Source organism: Bos taurus, chromosome 11 (genome assembly GCF_002263795.3).
Source record: "Bos taurus isolate L1 Dominette 01449 registration number 42190680 breed Hereford chromosome 11, ARS-UCD2.0, whole genome shotgun sequence".
Taxonomy (NCBI): Eukaryota; Metazoa; Chordata; class Mammalia; order Artiodactyla; family Bovidae; genus Bos; species Bos taurus.
In genome coordinates, this window is record NC_037338.1 from 45,894,186 (window position 1) to 45,906,465 (window position 12,280).

Sequence of the window (12,280 nt, forward strand, 5' to 3'; positions counted from 1 at the left end):
CTGTGAAGACAATGGGGCCATTTCTCTGCCGACTCTGATGTCCTGGTGAGCACACAGGGCGGTAGGGTGAGGTCTAGGGGGCATGATTCGCACCATTTCAGAAGACAGGAAACTGGCAGTCAAAGTCTTGGTGGGTGCCCTTGACACAGGCAAGAGAAGCCTTCGGTGGCGCAGTGGTAAAGCATCCGCCTGCCAATGCAGGAGACAGCAGAGACTCAGATTCGATTCCTGGGTCGGGAAGATCCCCTGGAGAAGGAAATGACAACCCATTCCAGTATTCTTGCCTGGGAAATCCCATGGATAGAGGAGCCTGGTGGGGCATAGTCCATGGGGTTGCAAAGAGTCGGACATGACAGAGCATCTGAGCACACACACGCACACACACTCGACACAGGCAAAAGAAGACCTAGGTGCAATTCTGAAAGGTTTGACAAACGCAAATGAAACCTTCCAGAGGCTGGCCACGAATTTTGGGTGGAGGGAGAAAAAAAAATTTTTTTATCAAATACATGAAACTGGTTGAGAGGAGCAGATCTGTTACTATGAGTTGCAGTTAATCACTTAGCCATCATTTCCTGAGGACACCTAAAGCCTCTGCTTACAGGTTAGAGATGCACAGATCACCGACCTCAGGAGGAAATGCTGATTCAGGGTAGATTCAGTCTAAGTTGATTCTGAGTAACTCCAAGATCCAAGGGCATTTTAAACACCACATTTGCGTCACTAGCTACTTAATAACTTTCTACCCTTTCTCTAAGGTCATCAGGGAAAACCCTCTGGATTCTGAAAGCTCACTTTGGAAAGCCAGCCTGTGGTGCTAGTCCAGTCTCCAGGTGCAAGACCCACACAGCCAGGCAGCGGGAAAGCCAGATGCCCTCACAGTCTCTCTGCTTGACCCTGTGCCTCGGGGGGCCCTTCATCCCAGCGTCAGTGTGAGGTGAGGATGGTCCATCCTGATGCCTGACCAGTACCCACAAATGTTCTTGGGCCTGATCAAACTACCTGTGCTTTCCTGAAAGGCAGAGACCAACTTCCACTCAGGGACCCCAGAGGTGAAGCAGGAGCCTGGTGGGGTGTCCTATGAGTAGTGTTGTATGCAGACAGCATTTTCCTAGCTTTCTGATTCTAAATAATCCTTATACTATTGAACAAATGATTAGGCATTTTTCACATCTCAGGATATAAGACCAATATTGTTAAATGGGGTCACAAAGAGTTGGACAAGACTGAGCGACTGAACTGAACTGAACTGAACAAACTAGACAATTTATTTATTTTTTTTTCCGGTTACCTTGGAGTTTATTTAAACTAAGAGAAATAGGTCATAATGTTTTCATGCAATACATACTTCATTCTTTAAATAACAATTGTGACAAATAACAGAAATTATTAAGGAATGTTGCACTTGTGATCCATACAAAACACCAACATTTTGGGTTGTACACAATTTAAAGAAATGTCCTGAACACTTTTGAAATACTGTAATAGCCAATACATACAGGCATGCCTTAGGTGGCCACAGGAATGCAGTTTAAAAAATGAAGAAAAAAAAAATCACACTGGAACTACTTAATTTCTTCAAAACCACTGAGCAAGAAAAGCAACATTGAACTTCCATACTGATTTTATATAATGTCTATACAGTACCTTGACTTAAATCCAAGAGTAAAAGTTAAGACTCTCCTCCTTTATTTTTGGTAAACAACTGCATGGTAAACTTAGATGACTTTTTCCCCTGGATTTTACCTGGGAGTGGCCTTTTTAATTTTTTATTTAAAAGAGGGTAGGTTTGGCACTTTTATACTGATGTCACCAATGTTAATATTTCTTGGGATCTCAGGAAGATTCATATTCTTTACAGCTGATACAGCACGGGCTGGAGCTCCTGCTAAGCCAGCCTCAGATTTCTCCAGTTTATTCTGTGCATCAATTTGTGTAACAATCTCATTCATGTTGGTCTCCAGTACCATTCACCCCATCACCATTTCTGCAAGAATATTGTGAACCTTGTCTACATGGAAAATTAAATCCAGTTCACAGACGTTTTCAAAACACTTGTCTAATGTTTCCACAAATACTTGAATTAAATCTAAAATGCCAAGTTCACTTTCTGAAGAATCCACACAGAAGACAAAATATAATGTTGCATAATGTCTATAAATCAGTTTGTTGTCGGATCCTCCAATTAATAATCCTCCTTCTAGGAAATTACAAACATTTTCATCTCTCTTAGATACCAAATGGAATGTCTCCCTGATGATTTGCTGTTGTGTATCTTCACTGTAGGGCTGGTAGAACTTGGAGAGCCGCGGCTTCCCGTGGTTGTTAAAGATGAGGATCGCCTTGATCGTGGCTGAGCCGGGCGGACTGGGTGGGAGCTGGGGGCCAGGGTGGGGGCAGGGGCGCGAGCCTCGCCTCGGGATCTCGCCGGCTGTCTTTCCCCACCCGCCCCCTCCCACACAGGCGCGCGCGCCTCCCCCCCCCCCCCCCCCCCCCCACAAACTAGACAATTTAAAAACTATCCTGGGATTTCCCGGTGGTCCAGTGGTTAAGACTTCCCCTTCCAGTGCACGGGGTGCAGGTCTGATCCCTTGTGGGGGAGCTAAGATCCGAATGCCTCAAGGCCAAAAAACCAAAACATAAAAAAACAGAAGTAATATCATAACAAATTCAAACAAGACTTGAAAAATGGTCCACATCAAAAAAATTTAAGAAAAAAGGCCTCTCCTGGAACCTCTAATTTTCTTAGTTCCTTCTTATGGATCCAGCATTCCAGAATTTGTCTAGAATTGTTAAAGCAGATGAATCTGTGAGCACATTGCACCTCATAGACAGGCCAGCAGATGTGAATGGAGAGGTGGGGCTGTTCTGTGTTCCTCTGTGCCCCTCGCTCGCCCCGAGTGTTCACCCAAAACCAGGCACCAGCCACGCACAGCCTAGAATCGCTACATCCGGCATCTTCTCCTTGTGGGGTGATGGAGACCCCCATTGTCCTCCCAGCTTCACAAGTTCTGGGATGTCTGTCCCCAGGCCACTCCCTGCAGACCAGAGCGGGAGGTTGGTGCTGTTCCTCATCTCCCTTCCCAGAGCATAAGTGTCAAAGGGAAGGAGGTCTGGAGTCTAGCCCTGTCCACGTCATGTTCTGAGTCCCAGTGCTCAGCCTGGCCAGGTATTCAGTCAACATTCTAGAGTAGTGTTCAGATGACCTGCCACCCCTTCCCCCACTACTGCTCCATCCAGGCGTCTTTCCTGAGCTCCTTAGCACATCTCCAAGTCCAGGAAATAAAGAACAACTTCCGTATTTCCATTGTCACCAGATAAATCCGTCTATCCTTCTGCTCCTCATCTGAGTCACCTCCATCCTCAAGGTGAGGATGGGCACATCTGGCAACTCTGGAAAGTGAGCCCCCTGGAGTCCCTGAGGCTGGGTCCAGTCAAAGCCCACAACTCGGGGTTTCCTAGTTTCTTCGGGACAAATCAGGATCTGGAAAAGCCCTTCTTGTTCTCCTGCAGTCTCTCCAACCTTGACCTTGCTCATCAGATCCAGGGGCTGGTCGCCCTTGGCATCTTGTACTTCCTGCTCAGGGTGTTTCCATTCTGTCTTCCAGAATACCCGGCCTTGTTCCTTCCATTTTTGTTTGTTTGTTTGTTTTGTTTTGTTTTTAAAGCGTTCTTGACCTTACCCTTGCTTTCCAGCAACATTCCCATAAAGCTTAGATTGGGAGCTTGCGATCACACGGTCCTGTGGCGACATCAGCAGGTGCCTGGGTCTGTGGGAACCTGGGACATGCTGACACCATGTCAGCCCCGGGGAAGCAGGAAGGAGCACAGAGATGGACACAGCTAGCTTGGAGCAGGAGGAAGGGGAAAGGATGAGACCCACTTTTCGGGCCACGTGCTCCTCCAGGATGTAAAGTCAGGGGAGGGAAGGGAGGTGATGCTCTGGGATGAGGACTGAAAGATGCAGGAGCCAGTCTGGCCCCTCGTATGGGGAGTCACAGGCTTTCCCTCCCTGCAGTGAGCAGGTGGCTGGGTCTCCCCTCTGAGCCTCCCTACCTGCACCCAGCAAGGCTCTGTTTGCAGAGACAAGGGCCCCTGTGAATCCTCGAAGTAAGAGTGGAGAGGGGGCCTGAGGATCCTTGCTCAACCCGAGGTTTGTGCAGCTTAGCTATGGATCCAGGCCTTGACCCAACCAGGCAGAGTCGGTGCTCATTAAGGTGAGGGGGCAGCTCCTCAACCCCACGCTCTCAGAAGACAGGAAGTCACAGAATGCTGGATATTGTGTTTAAAAACCCCCATGGAAATAGCAACCTGTCATATCGAAAGCATGAGTGTTTGATGAGAAGATAAGACAGATAGTGGAGGGTGGGGGCCTCAGCTGCCATCTCCCCACTCCACTCAGCCTCTCACCAGTCACCAGCAGGCTGTCCTCCAAAAAGGCACGGAGCCCCCTTCCAGGGTCCAGCAAGACTTTGACTCATCTAAGTCCACTTCCGCTGAAATACAGGTGTTTTTTTTTTTTTTTTTTTTCAGATGTTAATTTGAGACTTGTCACCTAGCAATCTCTTTAAGCCTGTCAGATGGCAGCCGTGATGCTGGGTCGCCCTTGCCTCCTTTTCCTCAGACTCCTTTGAGAAGGCTCAAAAAAAAACCCAACAGAATAAGGAAAAGTGGTAAATGAGGCGGGGTATGAGCAGAGGGGGCAGCCTGGGGCTCGTATGCCTGGGGCAAAGCAAGCAGGAGGACCAGGCTCTCAGGGCTCTGGAGACCCATCCGTGAGCTGCAAATGTTCTCGGTGCTTTGAAGTCCCTGGACAGTGGTGGATCCTGGTGCCTTGGTGGGGAACCAGATCACTTAGCAAGTCGAGCTCAGACTTGTGGGAGCTCAGAACCGTAGGTGCCTGGTTGGGCTTCTCCAGCTGCTTGGACAGCTGGCCTTGTAAAGGGAACACCTTTAAGGCCATCCCATGGCACTTTAGGGCTTCCAAGGTGGCACTGTGGTAAAAAGTCCGCATGCCAGTGCAGGAGACCCAGGAGACGCAGGTTCCATTCTTGGGTTGGGAAGATCCCCTGGAGGAAGGCATGGTAACCCACTCCAGTATTCTTGCTTGGAAAATCCCATGGACAGAGGAGCGTGGCAGGCTATAGTTCAGGGGGTGGGAGAGTCAGACACGACTGAGCATGCGCACATGGGGCTTTCATTCTGGAACACAGAGCAGGAAGGGCTCCTTGGAGGTCTTGCAGCTGGGACCTCACTGCTCAGGTCATGATACCTGCCATCAGGCCTGGCCTGATACCTACCGTCCCACACTGCCCTGAAGTGACTTCTTCTGGATCTTCACACGTTTTTCTCCAGACAGCCCTGGAAGGTTGGGAACTTCTGCTGCAAAAGGAAATCAAGATAAATTGATCAGCAGCTTGGTCTTGTAGGGTCTTGGGGGAGGGGGTGTCCCAGTGAAAATGACAAAGAGCAGTGGGTGGGGAATGAGGAGTGTGGCTGGGTGACCATCCCCTGGCTCCTAAGACCTCCAGCCCCTGGGAGGAGACAGTGAGTGGGAAGAAGGCAGAAATACAGAAAGAGGCGTGAGGGCAGCTCTGATTCTTTTCTTTTATAGGTTATTACAAGATATTGAGTATGGTTCCCTGTGCTGTACAGCAGGTCCTTGTTGGTTATTTATTTCATATATAGTAGTGTACATCTGTTAATCCCAACCTAATTTATCCCTCCCCTGATCCCCTTTGGTAACCATAAATTCGCTCTTTGTGTTTCTATTTTTGTAAGTAAGTTCATTTGTATCATTTTTTTAAGATCCCACATATATATGATATCATATGGTATTTGTCTTCCTCTGTCTGATTTACTTCACTTAGTATGATCATCTCTAGGTCCATCTGTGTTGCTGTAAATGGCATTATTTCATTACTTTCTATGGCTGAGTGGTATTCCATTGTATACATGTACCACATCTTCTTGTCCATTCGTCTGTTGATATGCTGCTTCCATCCTTGACTATTGTAAAGAATGCTGCTATAAACACCGAGGAGCATGTATCTCTTTAAATTAGAGCTTTGTCTTTCCCAGATATGTGCCCAGGAGAAGGACTGCTGGATCACATGGTAGCTCTGGTTTCAGTTTCTTAAGGAACCTCCTTCCTGTTCTCCCTAGTGGCTGCACCAATTTACACTCCCACTAACAGGATAAGAGGATTCCCTTTTCTTCACAGCCTCTCCAGCATTTATTGTCTGTAGATTTTTTTGATGATGGCCATTCTGACCAGAGTGCGATGGTAGCTCACTGTAGTTTTGACTTTACAGATTTAGATTTTAACATATTCTGGAAACACCCTCACAGACACACCCAGAAATGATGTTTGACCAGCTAAGGAGGCTTCCCCCAACCCAGTCAAATTGAAACAAAATTAACCATCTAAGAGAGGAAATCAAAATTGAACTCAATATTTCCGCAGGTCAGGGTAAGCCTGGAGCCCGGCTTCCTTTCTCTTGCAAGGGCTGAGCTTGGCAATCCAGGGCTGGGCTGTCTCATCCAGAACCATCACCACCCAAGACCATGGAGCTCTTGGAGCGAGTCTGGTCTGACCTGAGGTGTGTTTGAGGGTCAAATATACCCTGGATTATGAAGATAATTTTTATTTAGAAAATTTCAAAACAAGAAAATATCGAGGATTTCCTTGGTGGTCCAATGGTTAAGACTCTTTGCTTCCAATGTAGGGATTGTGAGTTCGATCCCTGGTCAGAGAACTAAGATTCCACATGCTGCCAAAAAGTAAAATAAAGAAATAAATTAATTTAAAAAATAAAAAGAAACTGCTGCTGCTGCTGCTAAGTCTCTTCAGTTGTGTCCGACTCTGTTCGAACCCATGGACTGCAGCCTACCAAGCTTCTCCGTCCATGGGATTCTCCAGGCAAGAACACTGGAGTGGGTTGCCATTTCCTTCTCCAATGCATGAAAGTGGAAAGTGAAAGTGAAGTCGCTCAGTCATGTCTGACTCTTAGCGACCCCATGGACTGCGGCCTACCAGGCTCCTCCATGCATGGGATTTTCTGGGCAACAGTACTGGAGTGGGGTGCCATTGCCTTCTCCCATAAAGAAACTAGGTTTTAAAAAAGAAAATATTTCAATAATAATTTTTGACTACATGTTGAGATAAAATTATATTGGTCTATTGTGTTAAATATATTGTTAAAATTAATGTCAAATGCACATGGCTACTGGGAAATTTAATATGACATCTGTGAATTGCACTGTTGTCTATTGAACTGGCCCTGATCTAGAAGGAAACTGAAGATCCCCATTCACACCTTTTTTGAATCTAAGACTCCAGCAAGGAAAGGCCCTGGGGGGCTTCCAGAGTTTCCACTGGAAATGTCAGGTCCTCCTGGTTGTCCAGAGTCAGAGACACCCAAGCAGGTGCTCCTCGACTCAAAAATGTGCCTCCCACAAGGGGCCTTCTCAGAAGGGCCTTGGATAAGGCCCCCTCACAAAGCCCCAAGCCTGCCTTCCAGTGCCTGGTTCTCCTTGTACTCTGTGGTGTATCCTGAAAAACCTTGCTCGCAAGTTCCGAGGGGGCTTTTCCTGGTGCAGGAGTCCTCAGGGCTTTTGTCCATCCACTGTTATTGTTGTTCAGTCTTTGAGTTTTGTCCAATTCTTTGTGACCCTATGGACCACAACACAGCAGGCTCCCCTGTCCTTCAGTATCTGAGTTTGCTCAAACTCATGTCCATTGAATCCGTGATGCCATCCAACTATCTCATCCTCTGTCACTCCCTTCTCCTCCTGCCTTCAATCTTTCCCAGCATCAGGGTCTTTTCCAATGAGTCCGCTCTTCACATCAGGTGGCCAAAGTGTTAGAGCTTCAGCTTCAGCATCAGTCCGTCCAGTGAATATCCAGGGTTGATTTCCTTTAGGACTGACTGGTTTGATCTCCTTGCTCTCTGAGGGACTCTCAAGAGTCTTCTCCAGCACCACAGTTTGAAAGCATCAATTCTTCAGTGCTCACCCTCCTTTATGGTCCAACGCTCACATCCGTATATGACTACTGGAAAAACCATAGCTTCGACTATATGGACCTTTGTTAACAAAGTAGTGTCTCTGCTTTTTAAAATGCTGCCCAGGTTTGTCATAGCTTTTCTTCCAAGTGTCCTTTAATTTCATGGCCACAGTCACTGTGCTCACCAGGACATCAGAGTCGGCAGAGAAATGGCCCCATTGTCCTCACAGCCTGGGACACAAGGTCTGAGTTAGTTTTACATTTCAAGAGTTTGGGGGCAGATTTTTCAGCATCTGTCTGTCCTCAGCAGTGCACTCTGGTAAAATGGAAAAGTCTGTCATGTCCACCTGGGATTAGGAATGGAAATACTTATTGTCTCTTTTCTAGACTGATCCACAGAGAGGGCTCCCTCCTGTTGTTCCCCGACATCCATTTTCATCACGTCACCTCCAACCTCGATCGTAATAAAAGTCTGTCAGTGTTTCCCCATCTATTTGCTGTGAAGTGATGGGACCGGATGCCATGATCTTTGTTTTTTGAATGTTGAGTTTTAAGCCAACTTTTTCACTCTCCTCTTTCACTTTCATGAAGAGGCTCTTTAGTTCCTCTTCTCTTTCTGCCATTAGGGTGGTGTCATCTGTGTATCTGAGGTTGTTAATATTTCTTCAGCAACCTTGATTCCAGCTTGAGCTTCATCCAGCCTGGCATTTCACATGATGTACTCTGCATAGAAGTTGAATAAGCAGGGTGACAATATACAGCCAAGATGTTCATGATCATGGGAGATCTCAAAAAATATGTGTAATTTGTGTACTGGGAGTACGAGAGGGAGCCTTTTAGCAAGAGGCCTAATTCATTTAACTCAGGGAAAATAAAATCAATTTTCAATAGGCAGCTTTAAGACTTGCAAAGTGTTGGATTGAGGATCTTACTCAGTAATCATCTGTATTATGTCATATCCTGGCTCTGGGCCTTCCAGAGTTGGGGGGTGGGGAGGATAAGGTCTGTGGCTGGTGGCAGGGGGCTGCCAGTGGACTGGGGCTGTTCGGCTGGAAGGGAGCCAAGAAGTTCATTTCCTTCCATCCATTTTGCTAACAGTGGCTGCTATGATGTTCCACCCGAGTCCCTGCCCTCTGCACCTCCTACCACTCTGAGATCCCTCCTAGAGGCTCCATTTGGGCTCATAGATGCTTACAGCTTCTGCTCCCAGCTTCTGTCATCAGGATTCCATATCTGGCCCGTTTTTACAAAAAACAAATGCCACCGATAGGCTGGTCTTGCCACCCCAGGCATTTTGTTACTCTTACTTTGTTACTCTCAGTTTTGGTTTCATCATCACTTAACAATCATTTATTAAAAGAGCAGGCACAGTCTGCATCCACTCCAGCATTCTTGCCTGGAAAATCCCATGGACTGAGGAGCCTGGCGGGCTACAGTCCATGGGGTCACACAGAGTCGGAAACGACTGAAGCGACTTGGCATGCACAATCTGCACTTGCCTTCTGAGATGGCCCACACTATAAATACACTTCTCACCTAAAAAAAAAAATAAAAAAAATAAAAGAGCAGGTACATGCGCCAGGCTTAGGGCTAAGTGTGGACCAGGAAGGCAAGCTTTTTCTGGGTCTGCACATGTGGACAAAATTGGTTGATTTGGATTTTTAATAAAAGCCCTCATTGGTTGAATTCATTGTTCCTTTTTGTTTCTTTCATCTTCATGATAACTGAGTGCAAGTCCAGTCCTAATTCATGCTGGACCTCATCTGCCTTCAGCACCACATTGCTTTGGAATCTTCCCCCATGGTCCTGAGATGGCAGCACCCGGCCTTGGAGGGTCTCCCCTTCCTTCTCCTTGGTGTCCCATCCCAGAGCAGGGCCATGGCCAGACACGCAGTTTCCTCCGCCTCTGAGCGGGCCTGTGGCCGTGTGGATACAGCAGAGACCCAGTTTCAGCTGACAGTCTCACTCTGCAGGGCAGGAAACAAAAGAGTGATTCAGTTCTTGCGAAAACCGGTCAGATTTCCACCCAATCGTTTTCCTTCTTGAAACCACTTTTCATGTTTCCATCCCAGAAATGAATTAGAAGGAAAATGAGTTGTTGCGGATGTGCTTGGCATGGCTGGTCCCCCACAAGTGAGTGCGTTCTTGCATGAAGCTGTTGATTTCAGTTTCTAGGGTTTTTGGATGTAAAACAAATGTTTGATGTATTGTGTATTATCTGCCCTGTTATAATTAAACAGCCTCTCCCTGCTTTATTTGGAGAAGTACTTCATGGATTGGTATATATAGGGTCCTTGGAAAGCTGCTTTTACGTAAGTTTAACACAAGAGAAAATGGTCATGAGCCTTCGTTTGGATTTCTTGATGCCTGTTCCTCCCTGCAAGTTCCAGAAACTGCTGCTTCTTGCTGGCTTTTAGGTGATGGCCACGTCCAGTGATGGCCCAGTGCACATGGGCATCAAGATGAGTCTCCAATTTGGATAAAATAGCAGACTCCACTCTCTTCTTCTGTAACACCATCCTGGGCACAATTGACTAAGAGCCACATATGTACCAGAAGCTGGTCACAGTGTTTAACATGTGACTTCCTGTAATTCTAAATAGGTTTTCTATCATCTACTTCTTTCTTTTTAACGTTTATTTTATACTGGAGTATAGCAGATGGGGCTTCCCAGGTGGCGCTGGTGGTAAAGAATCTGTCTGCCAATGAAGGAAACATAAGCAACACGGGTTTGATCCCTGGGTCACGAAGATCTCCTGGAGGAGGGCATGGCAACCCACTCCAGTATTCTTGCCTGGAGAATCCCAAGGACAGAAGAGCCTGGTAGGCTACAGTCTATAGGGTCGCAAAGAGTGGGACACGACTGAAGCAACTGAGCCCTCATGCACGCATAACTGATTTACAATGTTGTGATAGTTTAGGTGGACAGCAAAGGGACTCAGTCATAAATATATGTGTACTGATTCTCCCCCAAAAGGCCCCTCCCATCCAGGCTTCCACATAACACTGAGCAGAGTTCTGTGTGCTATACAGCAGGTCCTTGTTGGTTATCCATTTTAAATACAGCAGAGTGTACATGTCCATCCCAAACTCCCTAAGTATTCCTTCCCCACATCATTCTCCCATGGCAACTATAAATTCATTCTCTGTGAGTCTGTATCTGTTTTTTAAGTAAGTTCATTTGTATTATTTCTTTTTATATTCCCCATATAAAGGATGTCATATGGTATTTCTCCTTCTGTCTTACTTCACTCAGTATGACTCTCTCTAGGTTCATCCATGGCACTACAAATGGCATTATTTCATTCGTTTTAGTGGCTGAGTAGTATTTCGTTGTATATATGCACCATCCACTTTCTTCTGCTGCAAAGTGGGGATGGATGCTGGATTCCGGCCAGGCCTAACCACCTAGAATTCACTCTTCACGCAGCTCAGAGGGGCCTAATTCATGCTTTTTGCCCAAATGTTGGTCCATCCAGGCCCATGTTTACCAGGACCCCAGGTTAGGCCAGGCCTGAGCTGGGACACCTCTGCAGTCAGCATCCCACTGCCCCTCTGGTCTAGCCTCACCACTCAGCTGCATCTGGACATCAGCTTCTGCCTTTGCTTTCCAAGACAATGCCGATGCTGCAGTCATATTCCTCAGGGTGTGCTGCGAGACAGAGCCCACATGAGCTGGTTGAAGCAAAAGGGGGTTATGACAGGCTGTAAGGTGGCTTTCAGGATGCTAGGGAGAGCAGGAGCAGACTCCAGGAGGAGCAGATCTCCAGAGCTGCCCAGCAGACCCAGCTGCACCCACGGTGAGCAGGTGGGGCTGCAGGGCCTGTGCTCAGCCCGCACCTGCTGCTCCCAGTCCACACACCCACTCTCCTCACACAGCCACGCAGGCGTTGTGGCCACATGACTGGTTCCAGATGAAATCTCCCCACTCTGCATCAGAGGGTGGACCTGAAGTGATGCCAGCTTCTGGCCGGATGTGGCCAATAGGAGGCACTGGGGGAGGCAGAGGAAGGAGCCCCAGGCCTGCCTCCAGCAGCAGCTTCACCCATTCTGTCATCACCTCCTAGAAGCCTGCCAGGTGAGCGCAGCCCCCTCGTTCTGTAACACCTCCTCCTCTTAGATCCCAGATAATGGAATTGTCTCACTAAAAAACCTGATGGGATTCACAAAAAAGCTGTTAGAATTGATGAGTTTAGAGAAGCTGCAGCATACAAAATCCAGACACAAAAATCTTACATACCTATATCCTAGGAACAAACGATTGGAAATTGA

The 12,280-nt window shown here is 47.2% G+C and overlaps 1 protein-coding gene across 1 annotated transcript; it reads right to left on the reverse strand.

Annotated features, from left to right (window-relative positions):
* Window positions 1-1,666: 1,666 nt before the first annotated feature.
* On the reverse strand, window positions 1,667-12,065 carry LOC112448889 (uncharacterized). Its single transcript, XM_059891603.1, has 6 exons — window positions 11,957-12,065; window positions 11,579-11,683; window positions 5,301-5,382; window positions 3,684-3,770; window positions 2,007-2,502; window positions 1,667-1,898 (listed from the first exon to the last, which is right to left on the reverse strand). The coding sequence occupies exons 1-6, from the start codon at window positions 12,063-12,065 to the stop codon at window positions 1,770-1,772; spliced, it is 1,008 nt and encodes a 335-aa protein (XP_059747586.1). The 3' UTR covers window positions 1,667-1,769.
* Window positions 12,066-12,280: the final 215 nt, after the last annotated feature.

Bases quoted from the DNA above. Each gene is read 5' to 3' on its own strand.
- LOC112448889 (XM_059891603.1), bottom strand. From the start codon at position 12,065: ATGACAGAATGGGTGAAGCTGCTGCTGGAGGCAGGCCTGGGGCTCCTT. The intron at 11,684-11,956 runs GTCCACCCTCTG...TGCTTCAACCAG, and splicing joins AGAAGCTGGCATCACTTCAG to CTCATGTGGGCTCTGTCTCG. The intron at 1,899-2,006 runs GTTCACAATATT...GAGAAATCTGAG, and splicing joins TAATTTTCCATGTAGACAAG to GCTGGCTTAGCAGGAGCTCC.